This window comes from Carassius carassius, chromosome 2 (genome assembly GCF_963082965.1).
Source record: "Carassius carassius chromosome 2, fCarCar2.1, whole genome shotgun sequence".
NCBI classification, from domain to species: domain Eukaryota; kingdom Metazoa; phylum Chordata; class Actinopteri; order Cypriniformes; family Cyprinidae; genus Carassius; species Carassius carassius.
Window position 1 is genome coordinate 24,575,654 of NC_081756.1, and position 23,664 is coordinate 24,599,317.

The 23,664-nt window shown below is 38.2% G+C and overlaps 1 protein-coding gene across 2 annotated transcripts in view; it reads right to left on the bottom strand.

Annotated features, from left to right (window-relative positions):
• Positions 1-6,456: 6,456 nt before the first annotated feature.
• The window catches only part of LOC132107103 (receptor-type tyrosine-protein phosphatase eta-like), a 33,983-nt gene continuing 16,775 nt past the window's right edge, over positions 6,457-23,664 (bottom strand). The window contains exons 10-32 of one of the 2 annotated variants that reach the window (XM_059513303.1): positions 22,631-22,897; positions 22,262-22,525; positions 21,599-21,862; positions 21,219-21,485; positions 19,743-20,006; positions 19,363-19,629; positions 17,887-18,150; positions 17,507-17,773; positions 15,679-15,933; positions 15,177-15,434; positions 14,949-15,092; positions 14,344-14,533; positions 14,016-14,134; positions 11,380-11,458; positions 11,174-11,233; positions 10,573-10,657; positions 10,148-10,238; positions 9,966-10,039; positions 9,760-9,894; positions 9,387-9,503; positions 8,143-8,303; positions 7,887-8,022; positions 6,457-7,524 (exon numbers count right to left, since the gene is read on the bottom strand). In XM_059513303.1, coding sequence (XP_059369286.1) covers positions 7,369-7,524; positions 7,887-8,022; positions 8,143-8,303; positions 9,387-9,503; positions 9,760-9,894; positions 9,966-10,039; positions 10,148-10,238; positions 10,573-10,657; positions 11,174-11,233; positions 11,380-11,458; positions 14,016-14,134; positions 14,344-14,533; positions 14,949-15,092; positions 15,177-15,434; positions 15,679-15,933; positions 17,507-17,773; positions 17,887-18,150; positions 19,363-19,629; positions 19,743-20,006; positions 21,219-21,485; positions 21,599-21,862; positions 22,262-22,525; positions 22,631-22,897 — 4,184 coding nt within the window. In that variant the 3' untranslated portion in view covers positions 6,457-7,368. The remainder of the gene's footprint in view (positions 7,525-7,886; positions 8,023-8,142; positions 8,304-9,386; positions 9,504-9,759; positions 9,895-9,965; positions 10,040-10,147; positions 10,239-10,572; positions 10,658-11,173; positions 11,234-11,379; positions 11,459-14,015; positions 14,135-14,343; positions 14,534-14,948; positions 15,093-15,176; positions 15,435-15,678; positions 15,934-17,506; positions 17,774-17,886; positions 18,151-19,362; positions 19,630-19,742; positions 20,007-21,218; positions 21,486-21,598; positions 21,863-22,261; positions 22,526-22,630; positions 22,898-23,664) is intronic. The other variant, XM_059513310.1, reaches the window with a different exon arrangement.

Here is a 23,664-nt window from a genome sequence, read left to right on the forward strand (position 1 = left end):
CACCACATGCTGCAAGGACTTTCACTTTTCATATATATATATATATATATATATATATATATATATATATATATATATATATATATACAGTACAGACCAAAAGTTTTGAAACATTACTATTTTTAATGTTTTTGAAAGAAGTTTCTTCTGCTCATCAAGCCTGAATTTATTTGATCAAAAATACAGAAAAAAATGTAATATTGTGATATATTATTACAATTTAAAATTTGTTTTTAAATTTATTATCCTTTAAATTATCATTTATTTCTGCGATGCAAAGCTGAATTTTTAGGATCATTATCACATGATCCTTTAGAAATAATTCTAATATGATGATTCATTATCAAAGTTGGAAACAGTTCTGCTGCTTAATATTTTTTCAGAACATGTGATACTTTTTTAGGATACTTTGATGAATAAAAAGTAAAAAAAATATTTTATTTTTTTTAAATAAAATCAATACTTTTATTCAGCAAGGATGTGTTAAATTGATTTAAAAAAGTGATAGTAAAGAAAATATATTATTAGAATGTATATTATTAGTTTATTATTATTAATTTAGATTTTATTTTGAATAAATGCAGTTCTTTTTAACCTTTTATTCATCAAATATATTAGACAGCAGAACTGTTTCCAACACTCATAATAAATCAGAATATTAGAATGATTTCTAAATGATCATGTGACAGACTGGATGTTACATGTGACACTGAAGGCTGGAGTAATGATGCTGAAAATTCAGCTTTGCATCACAGGAATAAATTATTTTTTTAAAGTATATTCAAATAGAAAACTATTATTTTAAGTTGTAATAATATTTCACAATATTACTGTTTTTTCTGTATTTTTGATCAAATAAATGCAGGCTTGATGAGAAGAAACTTCTTTCAAAAACATTAAAAATAGTAATGTTTCCAAACTTTTGGTCTGTACTGATATATATATATATATATATATATATATATATATATTCCAGTTGAATATGTTAAACAAATGTTTCTTATTTATCTCTCTCTGTCTCTCGCCCTATCTTTCTCTAGAGTTGAAGCCTACAGCCATTCTATCCATGCAGCAACTGATGGAAAAGGGGTTCACTTTGGTGCTGCTGTGATGTTGTCGCAAAAATGACTATATATATATATATATATATATATATATATATATATATATACATTCTTGAATCATTCTTGTGTCTTGTCTTGCCTCTCAACAACTTATAAATATCGGCTGTAATTTAGTGACTCCATATGCTGATTCCAACTTTAACTTACCTGATAATGAGCTAATTCACCTTAAGGAGGTTAATCAATATACTGTATAGTTCAAGAGACTAAAACTTTTAAGGTTCTTAATTTTTTACAATTGTTTTAAAATTGATATACATAAATTTTACAAAACTGATATTTCATAAATATTTTTTGTAAATTCCTGTTTAAATGTAAAATTGTGATTCGGTCAAAGCACACTTAGTAATTAACTTCTGCTGCATTTTGAATCAAAAATCACATTTAAAAACAAATACTACTGAGATTAATATATTGATGCTATATACAAAGTAACATGACTGCAAACTAAACCAACAGGGTACTAGAACTGCGGTCCTGAAACTGCTGCCATCGCTATATCGTCCAGTACGGTAGGTGGCGCTGTCACGAAAAACTAGGGTCCTAGAACTGCGGTCCTGAATCTGCAGCCTCCGGTTGTGCAGGAACATACTATTGGCGTGACCAGGTTAGCCGTCTACAGCAGTGGTTCCCTTTCACAGGTCACTTCGATGCTGGGGTGACGTCACCGTATGGGAACACCTCTCGGTGTGACGAATGTCTGAAGCCCTATACCATCCTGCCAACCCTATTAGCCAAATAGCGCTTGGCACCTCCCCACGCATGCGTACGCATTGTATACCTGGGTGCTGCGCGCTATTTCGCTCAGATTTCATTTCCTTCAGGAAAGCGAATCATCTGTGCCCTAGGAATCATCTTGCGTTCTCAGCGGTTTTCTCCGAGCAGTGTAAACTCCTCTTCGCGGACGCGATTAATTTTCAGAAGTGTAAGGAACCATGTACCAGGTTCATCACGAAGGGAGACTCTCATAAAAGGGGTCACTTCTGCGGCTGCCGAGGCGATGGCTTGGGGAGACATGTGTGACATGGATTACGAGGACAGCGCTGCGCTGGAGTTTTCTCCACGTCGCTCGCTCTCCCCCTACCCTTGTCATGTTCTCAAACGAGGATTTACAGCCCACCCCGGAGGCATATGATGCTATCTCCTTCGGTTGTGGACGATATGACGACGACATCTTATCCACTGCGGCCTCTGGGTCTGAGAACTTCGCGGCCGACACTAGCCCTCTCCCTCCTAGTGGACAGGAGAAGCGTGTTTCCCCCTCCTACAGAGAGCTCTTGGACGTGGTTTCTCGTGCGGTGGGTAAACTAGGACTGGATTGGGAGGTTGAGAAGGTCGAGGCCTAACCTTCATCGAAGCTGGATGACCGTTTCTGACTAGTCGTACACCTAAGCAGCCCTGAAGGCCCTTGTCTTTATTCCCGGACCTCCACCAGGAGGTTTTGAGGTCCTGGAAACAGCCGTACTCGGCGCGCATTACTAACGCTGCGGCTGCAGATTTCGCCACCATTTCTGACATGGCGAACCATGGCTATGCAGCGATGCCTCTGATCGAAGAGACTCTCGCCGAACATCTCGCGCCTAATTTGGCCACGGCATGGAAGTCTCGCCCCCTTCTTCCTTCTAAGGCGTGTCGAGTCACGTCCAGCCTCGTCGGGAAATCCTACATGGCCGCAGGCCAGGCTCCTTTCCGCGGAATTCTTCCCACGGTTGTGAAGCCAAAGGAAATAGCGGTGCTGCGACAGGAGATGTCAGCTCTGCTGAGCAAAGGGGCTATAGAGGAAGTACACTCCTCTCAGATGGAGACAGGTTTTTACAGCCGCTATTTTGTTGTGCCAAAAAAAGACGGCGGGTTGCGACCCATTTTGGATTTATGCCGTTTGAATCTTGCACTCAGGACGAGCAAATTCAAGATGTTAACGGTAAAGTCTATTTTGTCTCAGATTCAACCAAACAACTGGTTTGTCACGATCGATCTGAAGGATGCATATTTTCATATTCAGATCATCAAGAGACACAGGAAGTTCCTCAGATTCGCTTTAGAGGGCAAAGCGTATCAATACCGCAGCTCTGGCCCCGTCGCGTGTTGAACTACTTAGACGATTGGCTGGTGTTAGCACAATCGCAGACTCAAGCACACTCTCACCGGGATCTTGTGCTGAATCATCTAAACAGCCTGGGCTTATGCAGGAATTTCCAGTGTGTTTTAATTCCCTCTCAACGGATAACCTTTCTGGGAATAGACTTGGACTCTCGCGCGATGACAGCAAGACTATCTCTCCCGCGCGCAGGAGCAGGGGGAATGGAGGTTGCACCCCCAAACGGTGAGCCTCTTATGGCAGATTTTTGGAGAAGCAAGAGTGGACTTATTCGCTTCGAGCATGACTACGCATTGCCCGCTGTGGTTCTCCCTATGCCCTCCATCGCCCCTGGGCTTGGATGCGTTAGCTCACAATTGGCCCAGAACCAGCTTGTATGCTTTTCCCCCGATTCGTCTAATTTCAGCGGTGTTATCCAGGATACGGCTGGACAGAGTGAAGCAGCTGCTGCTGGTGGCTCTGTGGTGGCCCACACAGCTGTGGTTTGCGGACCTGGTCAGTCTGTTAGCGGGCTCTCCATGAGAGATTCCCCTCAGACAGGATTTATTATCGCAAGCACAGGGAATGATTTGGCACCCAAGGCCAGATCTATGGAAGCTGTGGGCGTGGCCTCTGAGCGGAGTGAGTTAGTATGTCCCGGTCTTTCTTTTGAAACCACCGAGACTATAATGAATTCTAGAGCAGCTTCTACGAGACGCTTATATGCTTTCAAATGGAAACTGTTTACGACCTGGTGTGGAATTCGTAATATGGATCCAGTTTACTGCCCAGTGGCTTCAGTACTGGAATTCCTTCAGGACCGTTTCTCTGATGGAGTAACGCCAGCCACTCTGAAAGTTTACGTGGCAGCCATTTCAGCAAACCACATATATATAGATGGTGCTTCAGTGGGCCGTCATCCGCTGGTTTCTCGGTTTATACAGGGTGCGCGACGGCTGAGGCCTTTCCGCCCTGTGCTAGTTCCTTCATGGGATTTATCCATTGTGTTGCAAGGTTTATCAGGGCATCTGTCTGAGCCCTTGGAAACTATACCGGATAAAATCCTGACTCTAAAGACAGTTCTTCTTGTGGCTATATCCTCCCTCAAGAGAGTTGGGGATTTACAGGCTCTTTCTGTTTCATCCTTGTGCATGGAATTTGCACCAGGCTCTGTGAAGGTATTGCTGCGACCGAGGCCTAATTATGTCCCTAAGGTCGCTTCTAACCCTTTCCGCTTTCAACAAATGGTCTTGGAGGCTTTACCCCCTGCTGAGGCGGGACCAGGAGATCTGAGTCTTTGCCCTGTCAGAGCGCTAAAGACTTATGTTGATCGAACAGCCCCATGGCGCGAGCTTGACTAGCTGTTTGTCTGTTTCGGACACAAGAATAAAGGCCATGCTGTCAAAAAACAACGCATGTCCCACTGGCTAGTGGAGGCAAATTCTTTAGCTTATGAGGCGCGCGGACTCGCTTTGCCCTTAGGAGTTAGAGCTCATTTCACGAGAGCAGTTGCTTCTTCACAAGCCTTTCTCAGTGGAACTTCTATGGATGATATCTGTGCTGCGGCAGGATGGTCCTCACTGAGCACTTTTATCAAGTTTTACAGTCTGGATGTGAGGACAGCTCCTGGCTCCCGGGTTCTCTCCGCTTGAGCAGATGCTTCCTTGGATCCCAGCTATCAGGTACGTCAGGCGTTATGGTATAGGGTTCCCATACGGTGACGTCACCGCAGCATCGAAGTGACCTATGTAAGGTAACATCTCGGTTACATATGTAACCACGGTTCCCTGAATACGGAACGAGATGCTACGGTTCCGGCCGCTCCATACCTTGATAGCATTCTTCTTCAGTTCATGAAATCTGAACGAAATAGCGCACAGCGCACAGTATACGATGCGTACGCATGCGTGGAGCGGTGCCAATCGCTATTTGGCCAATAGGATTGGCGGGATGGTATAGGGCTTCAGATATTCGTCACACAGAGAGGTGTTCCCATACGGTGACGTCACCGCAGCATCTCGTTCCCTATTCAGGGAACCGTGATTACATACGTAACCGAGAGGTTTTCAACCTGTGGTCCGATTTGAGCGTGCACTGTTTCTAAATCGCATTTCGCAGCCCTGACCTCCCATAGTATGCTATCTGATCCGATCAGAATGCATTGCGCCTAGCGCGAGAACAGACTTGGCATATGCCTAACTCCAGGTTCACACACTGTCTGTGATGCGCCTTTTTTCTGAGCCCATGTTAACGGATCAGAGCGTTCACACTGCACGCGGTAAAAGGCTAGAAATAAAAACGTGCGAAAATAATATCTAACACATGAGCATAGAGAGAATTGTGAGTGCACAGGACGCAGTTTAAGTGAGAGGCGACACGTTTTAAGTGCGCACACTCTCTCCGCGCAGAGCAGCGTGTATCTTAGCAAGCACGTCTGGTTTTGTGACAGAGCAAAGGAAATCTGCGTGCGAACAGAGAGATTCGCACTCGTGCATTATTTTAATGTGCTTTCGCGTTATATTTATGCACTCACTGCTAACAATCTAGCTTCTGAGTACTAAGTTATTAACCCAACAATAGTGGGGTCAGTTAATTTTTTTGAAGTGGGCCGCGCAAACATATGTGTGTGGTTGTGTGGGCCGCGAGTTGAAAAAGGTTGGGAACCACTGGTCTACAGTAACAGAGCAGAACAAAGGATCCAGGGGGCGTGGTTAGATTGCGTCTAGGGGTGGAGATGGGTGGGTTTAGGGATCAGGGGTGAAGACGGGTAAGTTTAGGTGGTATATGTAAACTAGGAGTTGGAGGATCCCCTGGATCTTGTGTTCTGCAGTGAGGACCATCTCGTCAACAATCCTACAATCGACATCTAATGTGACTAAACGGATGAGCTGACACCAGTGAGACTTAGTGAGAGAAGAACAAGCAGCACTCGTTATCACAGGAGCTCACTGTGCTGTACGCGTAATCTTCACTAAAGGTCACTTCATTTTCATTAAGCTAAGATATAACAGGGAAGAAAGATAGCGTATTGCTGTTGGCTTGATTTCTAAAATAAGAAAGTTACCATTTTGATCACACTTCACAAGTATATATATATATATATATATATATATATATATATATATATATATATATATATATATATATATATATATATATATATATATATAGTATTTTCTGTTACACACACACACACACACACAAACACAGGTCACCACAGTAGTGTGAAATAAAGTGCAGCTTTTTTAATCTCAGAGTATAATACAGAGTTCATCTGGTATGGTTCTGTATCATGACCAGCAGAGTATCAATGAACTATTTAAAAAAATATGTGCAGAAAATTTCAGAATATTAAAACCACACAAGCAAAAAGTCCCCGGAACAACACTTTGTGAAAAAAAAGTTTGGAAGTTCAGTCTGAACTAAATATATTATGTACAAATATAACAGTTTAAGTGCACAGACGGTACAGAGTGACACTCTGTTCAAATCTTTTTGTAATAAATTACATCAGTAGGCAATATACTTAACATTCACTGACCTCATTCTAAAAGGAAAACAAAAACATTTACAAACCAGGACCAGACAGGACAGCATGTCCCTTTACTGAAAATAAACAATTGAAGAGAATACCAAAAAGATTGCAACTATTCAATGCTAACTCACTGTCCTTATGGTCCATTTAAGGTCAACCTTTGGCCTGTGACATCCGGAAATAATAGTTATATTAAAAACAAAGACCTGAGAACAGCAACCTGTCACTGCACATTGTCAACAATTTACCAGCTTAACCATTTTATCTTCACTACTGCTGTACTACTGTCTAATGGTGAAGTCCTATGTGACGTGTGCATGTCTATATTTCTGTTTATCTTCATTTCACCTGTAGCCTATGTCTGAGGAAATGCCATTTTTATGAAGTCATATTACATAATTAAAACATTATCAGCTTTATTCTATGAAAACTCATAAAACTTCCCTGCAGCTACATTTCTGTATTTGATAAAAACTTGATTAACAAAATGTAAAAATATTTCTGCGTACTTTTATAAACAAACTTAATAAATATATATATTTTTTCCTATTTAAATAAAACTCCATTAAAAAAAAAAAAAAAAAAAATAACATTTCTTTTACAGCATTATTCATGAATTATTCATGGTACAGTCAGGCATTATGGTAGCCATTTTTGGCTTTTTTTAAGGGTTCAAAGTTCTCATAAATAGTGAGTGCAGCTGTGTTCTGGTAAATCAAATCTACATTGTTGCCAGTCCGAGACTTGATGATGTCCATGGCACACTGGTTGAGAAACACATATTGATCCTGCAAAAATAGAGAATGTAAAGGCCTGCAGAAGACATTTCTGGAAAATGTGTGTGTGTGTGTGTATATATATATATATATATATATATATATATATATATATATATATATATATATATATATATATATACACACACACACACATATATATATACACACACACACACACACACACATATACATATATATATATATATATACATACATATATATATATATATATATATATATGTATGTATGTATATATACGTATGTATGTGTATATATATATATATATATATATATATATATATACACACACTGTATATATGTTTAAACATATAAAAAAGAACATTATATTCAAAAACTGGTAATGAATGTACCTCTGTTTGAACCATGAGTGGTCTGTGCATGCGTAAATCATGGATGATCCCATATACATCTACTACACCCTCCCGCTCAATCTGAAAGATTAACCGATCAATGGCGATGAAGGTTCCCGTCCGGCCCACACCAGCACTGTATCATGAAAACAAAAAATATGATGAAAAAGACATTTTTCTCTGTGGGAGTATAATAACAAAACGTTGATGAGTGGACCTGCTTGCATATTCGAGAGTTCAGGAACTGTTGAAGTACCTGCAGTGCACAAGTGTAGGTGAATGTCTTGAGAACTGGTCCATGTGTTCTCGAACCAGGTGTCTGAAGTTGATGAGAAGCTCAGTGGTCTCAGGAACTCCATGGTCTGGCCACGCAGTGAAATGGAAGTGACGAACTGATCGAGACTCTGCTGTTTTCACCTGTTATGAAAGGAATCATTTTTCACAAATCATTGACACAATCCTTGTAATTATGCATGAGGCACAGGTCCCTATTTTAACAATCTAAACACATGGTCTAAAGTGCATGGCGCAGATGCACCCAGGGCGTGTCCGAATCCACTTTTGCTAGTTAACAGACTGGAAAACAGTCGGCGAGCCTGGGTGCATGGTCTAAACAGGTTGTCCCTATTCTCTTAATGAGTAATGGTTATTTTTGGGGCGTAACGTGCAATTAACCAATCAGAGTCTCATCTTCCATCCCCTTTAAAAGCCAGTTGTGCTCGCGCTATGGCTGGTTCACTGGTAATTTTTCATTTTTAAAAATGTTATCGGTGCTACTGTGTGTGAAATAAGCAAAGTGTACACACATTGTGCACCTGTCTATATATGTGCTTGCTTATTACTAGCGCGCTCTTTAAGTAACAAAGAAAAAATGCTGCGCCAGACTTTAGACCAGATTTGAGTTGGTCTATGGTGCAGTCGATTTTCATTTCCTCAAAATAGCAATGCGCAAACAATGTGCCTGAACACACCTCTTTTTTAAACCAGCACGCCTATGAGCGTACAAATGGGTGCAAATGCATTTGCTGTCTAAACAATGTGGCACAGGACGGGGGAAAATGAGAGCTGCGTCGGGCTGAAACGAGCAAAAACACTTGAGCTGTGCCTTGAGCCGCATTGTGCGGGCGGGTTGTATGATAGGGCCCATGATGTTAGAATTGAGTCATATTGCAAACATATTGACGAGAAGATAATTATGACTTTATAAAATTAGTTATACTTGTATAAACTGTTTGATATATTAATGTAAATGTATATATAATTTTTTGTCATAATTTTTTATGTAAATGTATGATATTTTCCCATCCTAAATGATGTGTGTATAAATAAAATGCATAAATACAAATAGTAGGCGCACCAATGCAGTAGAAAAAGAAAAGAAAAAAAAAACACTGAGGAAAAATGTGCTGCAGTTATAACAGTTACAGTATGTTCATGTTTTTGTTTAACATATGGTATAAATAGCACCTGGGTCTATCTGTAATATTAATATAGACTTACATTTTTCACTTCAAAGTCACGTAAAGTCCAGTCTTCCAATGTGATCTCAGAAGTACTCATCACTGTCAGATTGATAAAATGTTTTGTCTCTGCTGGCCAGTATTCCTCACATTTCACCTGAGAGGGACAAAACATTGCAGGAGAATTCATTTCACCTCATTAATAGTTCAATACTTGAGATGAGGTATTCCAAATGATCACAAACTGCTGAATGAGGATATGAACATTGAATATGTTGTGGTCAAATGATTTAAAGCCTGATGCTGGTACTGATATTTAAAGTAATCTAACACTAAACCTAATTAAAACATGAGGAATGGAGGCTCTAACAGGTGAGATCTCAGAGAAAGTGAAGCATGAATGTATACTGTACCCGTCCTTGCTCATTGCATTTAGTGAGCATGACAATAGTGTGGACGTTTTTCTCCCAGATCAGTCTCCAGAAGTCATCGACAGTGCAGGGCAGTGGCCCTTGGGCTGCGATAAACTCCTTCTTTGAAGTATAACCCTAGAAATATCCCACAATTAGTGTGACAATTATGTAAAGAGCTAAATGTCATATTTTTTCCCCCTTCCTACCGGCATGTAGTTGGCATTTATGTAGTCATCAAATGGGCTGCTGAGCACAGAGAGTTTGACACGAGATGAATCATCTGTCGAGAAGACATGAACCATTGTGAATGTGTCTAGATCAGAGTGGAGGAAACTCAGTGTTGTGTAACTTCATGAAGGGAAACACTTGTGAGTCCTGTGGTTCTTACATGGCAGCACATTGTTGTAACGATTCTTGGCTTTGTTTTCAGGTGCCTGAGCAACAGTCTTCGACTGATTTATCCCAACTGGCCTTAGATCCTAAAAACACACACATACATTTATGTAAACAGTTTCTCTTTTGTTTTGTCTATTGATTATAGAACATTTATATCACAAATATGTAAAAATATGTAATAAAGCATTTGTTTCTCTGTCAATAACTCAAGAAGGGATGCAAGTGTATGTCACATATTTATAAAGGAAGAGGAACACAACATGGACAAAGCAAACAAATCAGACACCTCTAGTACAGTTTTTGGACAAAGATAATGGTGGCATATTAGTAGTGTGGAATTTATTTGCAATGCAATACCAATTTTTTATATAGAGTTGATCAGCTGGAAATATACAAAAAAGCCAATGATATAATCACCTCAAATTCTTCAGCAAATCCACAGAAGGAATCAGCTCTGTGCTTCTTATAGTAAGCCTCATAATCCTCCACCTTTATTGGAGCACTCCTTTAAAATAACACACCATTAAATAACATACTGTTAAAAAACTATATAAGACACCACAGAACATTGTTTTTAATACAGTATTTAGCATAATGCAAATAAAATAATATATAAACATACTTTACAGAAAAGGGGTAAACATTTTACAATACTTTTTGTTTTTTAATGTTGACTACACTAGTTAACAATACTTTTACAGCATTTACTAAGTTAAAAGTTAATCTAAGCATTTACTAATCAAAAGTTGAATCTGTTAACATGAGTTAATGCACTGTGGACTAATCTGAAAATAAGAAATGTTAATGTTAAAAATGAGAAGTCATGTACAATAGTCATAATATTCAGTCAAATAATAAATATGCATGAAAATGAGTGTGGATAAACATGTATGATTACTTACACTTTGTTTCTGTAAGAAAACAAAACAAAAAATATTAAAAGGTTACTTTTTATGGCTCAATATTTTTTTTCTATCAATTGTTTCCAATGTATATTATGCTTTTTTTAAGAAAAGACCAGTGTACTTGCCTTATAGAGTGGATAGGAACACTAGTATTCTCGTCTTTACTTTGCTTCCTGGGAAATTGATAGCATAAATGTAATTACCTATTTGCCACTGTCTATTAATGCTTCAATCAGAAGTGAGGAACATTCTGTAATCTAGAATTACATATCTATACACCCCAAAGTTTATCCAGATTAATAAGATTGTGATGTCTTACTGTCTACAAACCACAACCCCAATGATGATTACAACAAGAAGAGCAGCAACACCGACTCCTGCAGCTGCTCCAATTACCACTGAAAGATGGAGAAAGAATAAAGTGAGCTCAGAAATTATTTATATGATTTATGCATACACTCTAGAAATCACTGGTGGTGCTTGTCATAAGTCAAGCCCACTCATTAGAAGTGAATATAGGGTAACTAAGGGCATCCAAATGATTTAAGATCTTGTTACAAGTCAATAAAAACTAAACTAAATAGAAAAAAAAAGGTTTTCTTAAAAGGGGTAGTTGATTGTGATTTCAATTTTTTAATGTTAGTTGGCGTGTAATTTTGCTGTTTGAGCATAAACAATATCTGCAAAGTTGCTGCGCTGAAAGTTCAATGGAAACGGATATTTCTTTTAAAATTCTGTCAGTATATTCCCAACAAAACGGCTGATACAACAAGCTTCTTCCCAGGTCCATTATGTCACAAACCCAGATAAACCCTGTCCCGGGAACACGCAACAAAGGGGGCAAGGCCATGTTGTGCTGCTTTAGAGAAGAGGAAGTGAAAACTAGGGGTGCATGTAAAAATCGGTGCATATATGAATCACAATTCTGTCTTCTAATGACTCTAACGGATTCACAAGTTTAAAAAGCAATGTTCTAAAGCAGCGGTTCTCAGTCCTGTTCCTCACGTCGCCCTGCATCTCTCTCTCTCTCTCTCTCTCTCTCACTAAGATCATAAAATCAGCTCCAACAAATCATTCCATTTATATACTTATTTTCACAAAGCACTGAGAAGCGTTATAAATGGATGCGCGTACGGTTGCTGTGCTGTATTAAAGCTTTAATCAGATGCCACGTTTCCACCGAAATTACCCGGAACATTTGTACCAGGAACTTTTTTTCCCAGGAACTTTTTTCCCCCCCAGACCTGTTGCTTTCTGCGTTTCCACCGCGGTGTAAAGTAGATTAGGCAAATAGACTGGTGACGTAGGTCTGCGCGCGTTTCTCAATACAAAGTACCGCTGATTTAAAAAAAAAAAAAAAGTACGCTGATTTTGGACGTGCATCCTCGGTAGTTCAGACTTTGTGCATTCGACTTGGGAGTGTGATGTCTGCGACGACGCAAATCCTGTAATTTTCCTCTCTGTATATTTACAATAAAACGAAATAGGATATCAAATACCACTGCCTCCTTTGGTTTTCATTTAAGCATAATAACAGCTGCAGAAATGTACTTAGTTCAGGGATATGTGTATATGCAGCCATTACAATGAAATGAAATATTATATAAATTTGCCTTTTTTATTTTCATTTTAACATATAGATAAATTGAATACAGACCAAAGAAAACCTGTTAGATTTACCCCGCAGCTGAATTATATGTTATGTTTTAACCACTAAAGAGACATCAGAGACAGCGGCACATATCAGAAGGTCTAGCCGAAGTGAGGCTGCTCTCTGCGGATACATGAGGACTGAGCTCCAGCTGATCGAGTGGAGCTCACAGTCTATGAGATCGGCGAAACACATTTTTAAATAGGCGCTGTCTTTATAAATAAACCATAGATTTGAGTTTTAAACAACTACATTCTCGCCAGAAATACTTTTAAAATTACATTTCATGACACAATAACAGTAATATTTTGAAAATGTTTATCTGAATAAATGGTGGTTGAACTCAACCAATGCTGCGTGAACTCAACCAATCAGCATGTTTAGCTCCAAAGTCCCGCCCCCGAAAGTTCCGGAACTTTGAAAAAGTACCACCTCGCCAGCAGGGACTTTCTGAGGGGCTTTTTTTTACCCGGAACTTTATTTAGTTCCTGGTTCCTGCCGTGGAAACACACCAAGTACCAGGCCAAAGTCCCTAGTTCCTGGGTAAAGTTCCTGCGTTGGAAACGCGGCAAATGTAAAAACTTATATAAAAAGCTAACAGAAGCAGTAGCATTTACAAAAAAGAGGTTATCTAAAAGTATGAGACAACAACAAACAAACATGCCATTTAGAGCAATGTTTTCACAGGTTCTGTGCGATCCTCTTCATTAATATTCTCTGCATCTCAATCGGGCTCAGACTGATATGCAATATAGAGGACGTCACTGTTTACATTACAGCCGAAGCACATTCTGAGCTTGAGGGGCGGGATGTTCAGATGCGCTCTAAAGGCGGTTTAGCGAATCACAACACTGAGTCAGCTGACCAATCTCAGCCCATCGCGTATTTCTGAGGGAGGGGCTTCATAAAAATAGGAAATAATTGAGGTGCCTGTGAGAGAAGGGACAGATTGGTGTGGAATAAAGGTAAATTAAGTGAAAAATAATGTGTTTTTTTTAAACTAAGCATGAACACATGTTAGACTGCAGCCCATAAACACAATCAAGCCTAGAAAAAACCCAGTCAGCCACCCCTTTAAGGCTAAGAATAGCCAGAAGACCAAAAAATCTGAGAACCCCAACTATATTCTCATCTAAATGTTTGCTCTGGATGAAAATGTGCTTGTCAAACAGTAGGCTTTACATGTGATGTAAATGCTTCTAAGTATTTAAGGTATTTTAATCACACATCAATAAAACTTTACTTTAAAAATGCTGGTGCAATTAAGAGCTTTAAATATTGAGAGAAAGTGTCCCAGTCTTTACCTGGGTTCTCAGGCAGTGTGATGGGACTTTGGTAAAACTTAGATATGGAGTAGTATGAATTAGACACATCCAATAAACTGTTGTTTATCTCCAGACGAGTGAAAGCAATGACAGCAAAACTGCAAGAAAGGCAAACACATAAAAGCATAATGCAGAAGACATAACAACCAACACAGTAGTGCAGATGATGGAGCTGTGCAAGGCACCATTAATAACAAAGAGCAGTTCAGTCTAATTTAGTGAAGGAAATAACCATTACGCTGTTATAAAGGTTTTAATATATGCTGAGCTGAAGTTAATACAAAGTATGGGAAGTATATTGACTTACTTGTAACTGGCTTTGGCATTTAGTTCTCCATTTTTGTAACCATTCCATTCAGTTCCATCTCCAATCTGTACACTTGTAGACCCTGTTTTTTGTTTGACAACAGCCAGGAATGTGCTGCACAGCTTTGCTTTCCAGTCATTGTAGGTGTTCAACAGGCATCGATCAAGCTTGTTACTCTTGTCCAAGCAATCTGCATGAAACAAAACCAAAATTTCATTATAATCCAATTAAATCCAATACAATATATATAAATGTTTCTTGAGCACCAAATTAGCATATCAGAATGATTTCTAAAGGATCACGTGATGCTAAAAAATGATGGCCACTAAAAAATTAGCTTTGCTATCACAGGAATACATTTTAAAATACATTCAAATAGAAATAGTCTTTTTAAATTAGTAATCATATTTCACAATATTAATGTTTTACTGTATTTTTGAAGTAAATGTAGCTTTGGTGAGCATTCATTTGAAAAAATCCTACCAACCCAAACACTTAAATGGTATTGAAAACTACCCAATTATTAAAAAAACTAATGAAGAGGCATTTTGAAGAGTAAAATATTACAAATGCAAATGGATGAATTTAGAGCTTATTTGACATACCAATAGTGCCGGAGTAGACAAGCACACCATAATACAGCACAGGGCCGTTTGAGTCATTGAAAACATCCGACTGAAGAATCAAGGTAAACTTGTTGTATTGTAGATCAGATACAATCACTGATGTTATTTGAGGTACAACAGGCTCTACAGACACACACACAGAAACAGGAAATGTGATATGCACCCACATTCAAACACAAAATACAAAACAGAAGAAACTCTCCTTACTTGTGATTCCAGTCATACAGACAATTGATTTCATCTCGCTTTTCTTCCCACAACCAAGTGTCCAGAGCATGACATTGTACAGAGTGTTAAACTTGAGTCCAATGAAGGTGTGGTTTAGACTGATGGTCTTTTCTGAGTTGGAGTTCAGCTTAACTTCAAAGTCCAGGTTTTCACCAAGAGGAGGGCTCCATGAAAGGGTTAACATAGGTAATGTTAAATTGGGACCCGTACAGGTCACATTCTCCACTGGAGCTGCATCTGCACATAGTAAAACACACCCGAGACAATATTACTTGAATTTCCTTTTTTAGTTAACACATTTTAAACAATGTGTTTCTTGATTATTGTATCAGTATTTTTAAAGTGGACATGTCTGCGTGAGCTGGAAAACTACACAATCAGCACAAGAAATAACAACTCGGCACAGAATGCTACAAATGGCTTTTTTTCATACAGTTCTGCTGTAAAACCATATATAACAGTATGTAAAGTTTTTACTAACCTGTGCATGCTTGCAGCCACACAGCTTCTCCTTCTGTGTTGTCAGAAGTGCTGCTCTGCACACTGATGTTATAGAGTGTTGAAGGCATCAGATTGTATATGGTCATGCTGTTATTTGTACTGGTTAAATTGTTCTCTACCTTCTCACTGTACACTCTAACTAAATATTTCGGGACCCCTTCCACTTTTGCCCAAATAACAGAGATGGTATTTGTTGATGTGGAACCAAGTTGTACGTTTTGGACAGGATCAGGCTCTGAAAACAGATGCGGGGGGAGAAGGATGAGGTCTTTAGAATAGAGCTCAGGGCTCATATTCATTGTATGTTCATGAAAATGGCAACTCAGTCCAAAAATTTAAACTGTGTCATTATTTATTCATCCTCGTGTTGTTTCAAGCTTGCTTGACTGTCTTTTCCCCCCCGTAAAACACAGGAGATTAAGTTTTAAAGAATATCAAGGCTCCTTCTCAATATAATTAAAGTGACTAGGGACTATGGAACCTCAAAAACTTTAAAATTACAATAATCATTGTAATCATAAAGTCATTATTTACTGACATGCAAGTGGTATGAACTTCTTTTTGAGCACATTTTGGAGCTTGACAGTTCGAGTCCTCATTCACTCATTATATAGAAGGATGACTATTTTTTTATTATTAATCTAGTGTTCCACTGAAGAAGAAAAAACGTGTCAAAGTAAATGATAACTGTTATTTTTTAATCTGTGACTGAAATATTGCTTTTTATTTGCCTTTTGAGGATCAGTGTACTTGCAAAATTTATTCAAAGCCAATGCAATGTGTAAATAATATATTACATAGGTCTACACTACTATTCAAAAGTTTAGGGGTGGTAAAATGGTGTTCTGTTTTTGAAAAAAATCACTTATGATTACCAAAGCTGCAAAATGTATTAAACATCATAAACTCGTCTTTTTAGGTACCACGTAGACACGCCCCTGTTTATGCGTGAGCCATAGCGCGGAGTAGGCTATAGCCTAAAATACGCCTCCATAGGCATATATTAAAGGATGGTTAATATATTATTATATTAATCAATTTAATATAACGTGCAACAAGTTGACTAGAAAAATCTTTATTCAGGAAGTCCGGAATTCATTCAGCGAACATGTGCGCCCTCTAAATTGATGAGTTTCAGTGAGGACTCATCTGAATCCTTTTGATTGGCCATTGCATTCCACAGTTGTGTGTGATTGGTTAAATTGCGCAACACTGTAAAAATGCCTAAAATGAAATAGGTGCAACATGAGCAGATCTTAATTTAATGCCGCAATCAACATTGTCTGTTCATTTTCACTTTATTAGCAACAGACGCAATAGATTATATTTGTTTGTGCAGGGGCTAAGCCTTCCCCAGCCTTACACACGCTCCGCTTATGAGTCACAACAATAATATTGTGAAATATTAGTTTAATATATGTATTTATAACATTAATTTAAATAAATAAATATATTTTCAAATGTAATTTGTTTGCCTAATGGCAGATTTCAGCAGCCATTACTCCAGCCTTCAGTGTCATGTGATCCATCAGAAATCATTCTGATATGCTCAACAAAGATTTTTTTATCATTAATAGTTGAAAACAGTTGCTCTGCTACTTGATATTTTTGTGGAAACTGTGACACAATTTATTTTTCAGAATTCTTTGATGAATAAAAAGTTCTCTAAAATCTTTTTAATGTGCCCTTGCTCAATATTGTTGAATTAATTTATATAAAAAAATTCTTAATGTGTATTTCTTGGAATATCATTTCAATGTAACTTATTAGTTTTATAATTTTCCATTCCACTAAAGTGTTGAACTTACTGGTGGTTACTTGAACTCTGATAGATCCACTCTGGAAACCCATCGGGCCTACAGTAGCCACAGAAACATTATAGGATGTTCCAGAATGCAAGCCGTCCAAAAGGAAAGTGTTATTAGCAGTGAGATATTGACTGGTGTTAAAGCTCAACCAACAGGTCAGGGTGTAGCTGAAGCTGCCATCTGACATGTTCTCAGCTTCATCCCACTGAAACCACACTGAATGGTTGCTCGTCAACAAAATCGTAATCTCTCCCGGTCTGTTTGGATCTGCAACACAGACAATTAGAATCTAGAAACACTATGGTCCACTATGTACAGTATGTATGCTTACTAAGTCTGCCACATGATTTTCTAACTATGGTTTAGAGTTGAGTACTCACAAGTTGCCATGTTTACTGAATGAGATGTTTCCCAGAAGTCTGCTTTGACAGTTGTGAGTGTGACTGTGAAGATAGTTGCTGCTTTTAGTTGACTGAAGGTGTAATTGCGTTCAGTGCTATTGAGAACTTTAGAGCTGTTCCATCCTTCTTCACTGGTGATGTTCAGAATGTACATGTCTAGTCCACCAACAGGACGATCCCACGTCACCAAGAGTGATTCGTTAGAGCCTTGATTATCTAGTTGTGGAACCACTGTAGAGGGCTCTTTGGAGAAAAGAGAGACAGAGAGAGAGAAAGGGAGTGTCCTTTAAAGAGCAATAATTCTTTTGGATCAAAAAGGGGATTTGTGTTTGCGTTTCCTTGTTGAGTGTTCAAGTTCTTATAAACTACCTTTCTCTTACAGGTCTTGGCAATCATTTATATAGAGAAACATTTTTTTATCATTTAACTGTTGAAAACAGTTGCTGTACTATTTAAAGGGGTTATATGATATTGTTAAAAATAATTATTTTTTGGTAAATTTGGAGTAATGAAATGTGTTTATGTGGTTTAAGGTAAAAAAAAAAAAAAAACATTATTTTCCACATACTGTACATTATTGTTTCTTCTTTATGCCCTCGGGGTGATGGAGGGATGCTGAAAGACTAGAGAGAATGAAGGTAAGGCTGCTTTGATTATTTATAGTGGTTCTCTCTCATGGTGGTTGGATAGATGATGTGATTACTGATGATGAAATGGCCGCATTGATTATCTGCGCGTACTTTGTTAATAAAACATCACATTGTAGGCTGTTCCCACAGGAAACAGTCCTCATCCTCTGTAAAATGTGTTGCACACATATTTGGGTTGATCTGTTCTGGAACAGTGTTGTAAATACAACTTATCCACTGATTTCTAGTTGTTTCCTCTTTTGGAAGACCAAACAAAGTAGTTTCGCTTTCAAAATGAAACACACAGCTTCTCCACAACATGGCGACAGCGGCAACAGAGAGAATACAAGTTACGCCTTCTTTCTTTGTGTGAACATTTGGGTGGTGTTATGCAATTATGCCCACATCGTGATGTAGAGGTGTGGAGGCGTGTTTAAACGAGGCGTTTTTGGAGGGCATGGTTGACTCTTAACTTTTGTAAAGAATATCTCTTTGGGTTTAAGATTTTGTCTTTGCAACTTTATAGATCTTCTTTATGCACCAAGAGCTTGAAACACTCCAAAGAGAAAGAAAAACTCGAAATTGCATCATATGACCCCTTTAATATTTTTGTGAAAACTGTGACATTTTATTTTTCAGAATTCTTTGATTAATAAAAAGTTCAAAAGACATTATAAACATCTTTAATCTCACTTTTTAATGTGCCCTTGCTCAATATTGTTCAACTGATGTATATAAAAAATCTTAATGTGTATTTCTTGGAATATCATTTCAATGTAACTTATTAGTTTTATAATTTTCCATTCCACTAAAGTGTTGAACTTACTGGTGGTTACTTGAACTCTGATAGATCCACTCTGGAAACCCATCGGGCCTACAGTAGCCACAGAAACATTATAGGATGTTCCAGAATGCAAGCCGTCCAAAAGGAAAGTGTTATTAGCAGTGAGATATTGACTGGTGTTAAAGCTCAACCAACAGGTCAGGGTGTAGCTGAAGCTGCCATCTGACATGTTCTCAGCTTCATCCCACTGAAACCACACTGAATGGTTGCTCGTCAACAAAATCGTAATCTCTCCCGGTCTGTTTGGATCTGCAACACAGACAATTAGAATCTAGAAACACTATGGTCCACTATGTACAGTATGTATGCTTACTAAGTCTGCCACATGATTTTCTAACTATGGTTTAGAGTTGAGTACTCACAAGTTGCCATGTTTACTGAATGAGATGTTTCCCAGAAGTCTGCTTTGACAGTTGTGAGTGTGACTGTGAAGATAGTTGCTGCTTTTAGTTGACTGAAGGTGTAATTGCGTTCAGTGCTATTGAGAACTTTAGAGCTGTTCCATCCTTCTTCACTGGTGATGTTCAGAATGTACATGTCTAGTCCACCAACAGGACGATCCCACGTCACCAAGAGTGATTCGTTAGAGCCTTGATTATCTAGTTGTGGAACCACTGTAGAGGGCTCTTTGGAGAAAAGAGAGACAGAGAGAGAGAAAGGGAGTGTCCTTTAAAGAGCAATAATTCTTTTGGATCAAAAAGGGGATTTGTGTTTGCGTTTCCTTGTTGAGTGTTCAAGTTCTTATAAACTACCTTTCTCTTACAGGTCTTGGCAATCATTTATATAGAGAAACATTTTTTTATCATTTAACTGTTGAAAACAGTTGCTGTACTATTTAAAGGGGTTATATGATATTGTTAAAAATAATTATTTTTTGGTAAATTTGGAGTAATGAAATGTGTTTATGTGGTTTAAGGTAAAAAAAAAAAAAAAACATTATTTTCCACATACTGTACATTATTGTTTCTTCTTTATGCCCTCGGGGTGATGGAGGGATGCTGAAAGACTAGAGAGAATGAAGGTAAGGCTGCTTTGATTATTTATAGTGGTTCTCTCTCATGGTGGTTGGATAGATGATGTGATTACTGATGATGAAATGGCCGCATTGATTATCTGCGCGTACTTTGTTAATAAAACATCACATTGTAGGCTGTTCCCACAGGAAACAGTCCTCATCCTCTGTAAAATGTGTTGCACACATATTTGGGTTGATCTGTTCTGGAACAGTGTTGTAAATACAACTTATCCACTGATTTCTAGTTGTTTCCTCTTTTGGAAGACCAAACAAAGTAGTTTCGCTTTCAAAATGAAACACACAGCTTCTCCACAACATGGCGACAGCGGCAACAGAGAGAATACAAGTTACGCCTTCTTTCTTTGTGTGAACATTTGGGTGGTGTTATGCAATTATGCCCACATCGTGATGTAGAGGTGTGGAGGCGTGTTTAAACGAGGCGTTTTTGGAGGGCATGGTTGACTCTTAACTTTTGTAAAGAATATCTCTTTGGGTTTAAGATTTTGTCTTTGCAACTTTATAGATCTTCTTTATGCACCAAGAGCTTGAAACACTCCAAAGAGAAAGAAAAACTCGAAATTGCATCATATGACCCCTTTAATATTTTTGTGAAAACTGTGACATTTTATTTTTCAGAATTCTTTGATTAATAAAAAGTTCAAAAGACATTATAAACATCTTTAATCTCACTTTTTAATGTGCCCTTGCTCAATATTGTTCAACTGATGTATATAAAAAATCTTAATGTGTATTTCTTGGAATATCATTTCAATGTAACTTATTAGTTTTATAATTTTCCATTCCACTAAAGTGTTGAACTTACTGGTGGTTACTTGAACTCTGATAGATCCACTCTGGAAACCCATCGGGCCTACAGTAGCCACAGAAACATTATAGGATGTTCCAGAATGCAAGCCGTCCAAAAGGAAAGTGTTATTAGCAGTGAGATATTGACTGGTGTTAAAGCTCAACCAACAGGTCAGGGTGTAGCTGAAGCTGCCATCTGACATGTTCTCAGCTTCATCCCACTGAAACCACACTGAATGGTTGCTCGTCAACAAAATCGTAATCTCTCCCGGTCTGTTTGGATCTGCAACACAGACAATTAGAATCTAGAAACACTATGGTCCACTATGTACAGTATGTATGCTTACTAAGTCTGCCACATGATTTTCTAACTATGGTTTAGAGTTGAGTACTCACAAGTTGCCATGTTTACTGAATGAGATGTTTCCCAGAAGTCTGCTTTGACAGTTGTGAGTGTGACTGTGAAGATAGTTGCTGCTTTTAGTTGACTGAAGGTGTAATTGCGTTCAGTGCTATTGAGAACTTTAGAGCTGTTCCATCCTTCTTCACTGGTGATGTTCAGAATGTACATGTCTAGTCCACCAACAGGACGATCCCAAGTCACCAAGAGTGATTCGTTAGAGCCTTGATTATCTAGTTGTGGAACCACTGTAGAGGGCTCTTTGGAGAAAAGAGAGACAGAGAGAGAGAAAGGGAGTGTCCTTTAAAGAGCAATAATTCTTTTGGATCAAAAAGGGGATTTGCGTTTCCTTGTTGAGTGTTCAAGTTCAAACTACGTTTCTCTTACAGGTCTTGGCAATCATTTATATAAAGGCATAAAGAGCAGGATAAAAAAATATATAAACAGGTACATTTTTGATTACTATATATTTAGTACAGTTACAATAATTCCACCAAATTAGTCAAGAGAACAATAAACACAATATTCATGGCACATATTGTAAGACACATTGTATTAAAAATACTCAGACACATTCATAATACACCAGTATTGTCTTCCCAAAGTCAGTGGAGCGAATAGTATATTAGAGAGGGGTGGGCATGTGTGGGAGTACATACTTGTGAAGACAGAGATGTTCACTGGTTCTCCCAGAATGCCGTAGGCCAAACTATATAGACTGAACTGACACAGAGTGCCAGGCAGCAAGTCTGGCACTATGATGTTTTCAGAGAATGTCGACAAGTTCCTACTATTTTCTGTGCAGTTGGACACTAATACTTGGTAGGAAAAGCCATTGGGATACTCCTGAGGACGGGACCAGCTTAGCTTCACAGCAGAAACATTCACAACATTGTATGTTACAGAGGAAACTGGAAATGGCTCTGTGAAACAAACATACAGGTGACTGTAGAGCAGATGTGATAGCATGATACATGTAGCAAATATATATTAAGTACTGTGTTGTCATATGCAGTGTGGTTACTTACTAGTGTGGGCAGTTATGAATTGGGGATAAGACTTGGTGCCGCCAGCTGTCTGTGTGATAATGCTGATATTGTATTGACTAGCCGACTGCAGTGACAGTAGCTGTGCTCTCCTGTTATTTACAGTCTTCTGGTCAGCTGTGCCATTAGGGTGTGTGAAGGAGAGCCGGTAGGAGTAACCAGATTGCTGAACATCAAGCTGCAGCCAGCTCAAAGATATACTGGTCTCAGTGTATTCATTCAATCTCACATCAGTTACGGCAGTAGGATCTGAAAACCATTCACAAAAAAAAAAAAAACATGTACACATCAGCAATGTTCTGTTCAAAAATGGGCCGTTCACCACCAGGGTTCCTATTTCTCTAACTAACTGCATAAACCACCAATGAAGCATACATTATTAAGTTTCAACATACAAGTTCCTTAAAGAGACAGTTCACCCAAAAATGAAAATTATGTTATCATTTATTTACCCTCAAGACTTTTATTCTTCTTTGGAACTCAAAAAAAAAAAGAGAGAGAGAGAGATTTAAATTATTCTCATATACTGTAATTTTTGTCCATCCATAGCAAGTCCATGCAATAATTGTCAAAAATTGTCAAGCTTCAAAAAGTTAATAAAAAACATCATAAAAGTAATCCATATGAATCAAGCGGTTTAATCTAAGTCTTCTGAAAGGGAATGATTGCTTTAACAGATTTAATTTAGCCTTTTCTTCACATAAACTTTGGTCAACACATACGTAGAGTGCATTTGGTAAATGGAATCTCAACCATATTTGCTTGTCGAGTGAAAACCTCATTGGTTCTCATGCATGAAACAAGCACAACACTAAGTTAAATCTGTTTATAATATATATCTGGACAAACATAATGAGAGAATATTAAAAATAGCTTTATTTGAGTTTCAAAGATGAACAAAGATCTTTGGAACGGCAGGTGAGTAAAAATTTTGGGGTGAACTATCGTCTTTTCTAAAGAACTATTGATTTTAATTCAATAACAAAAAGCCATATTCATCTGCACACAGACATAAC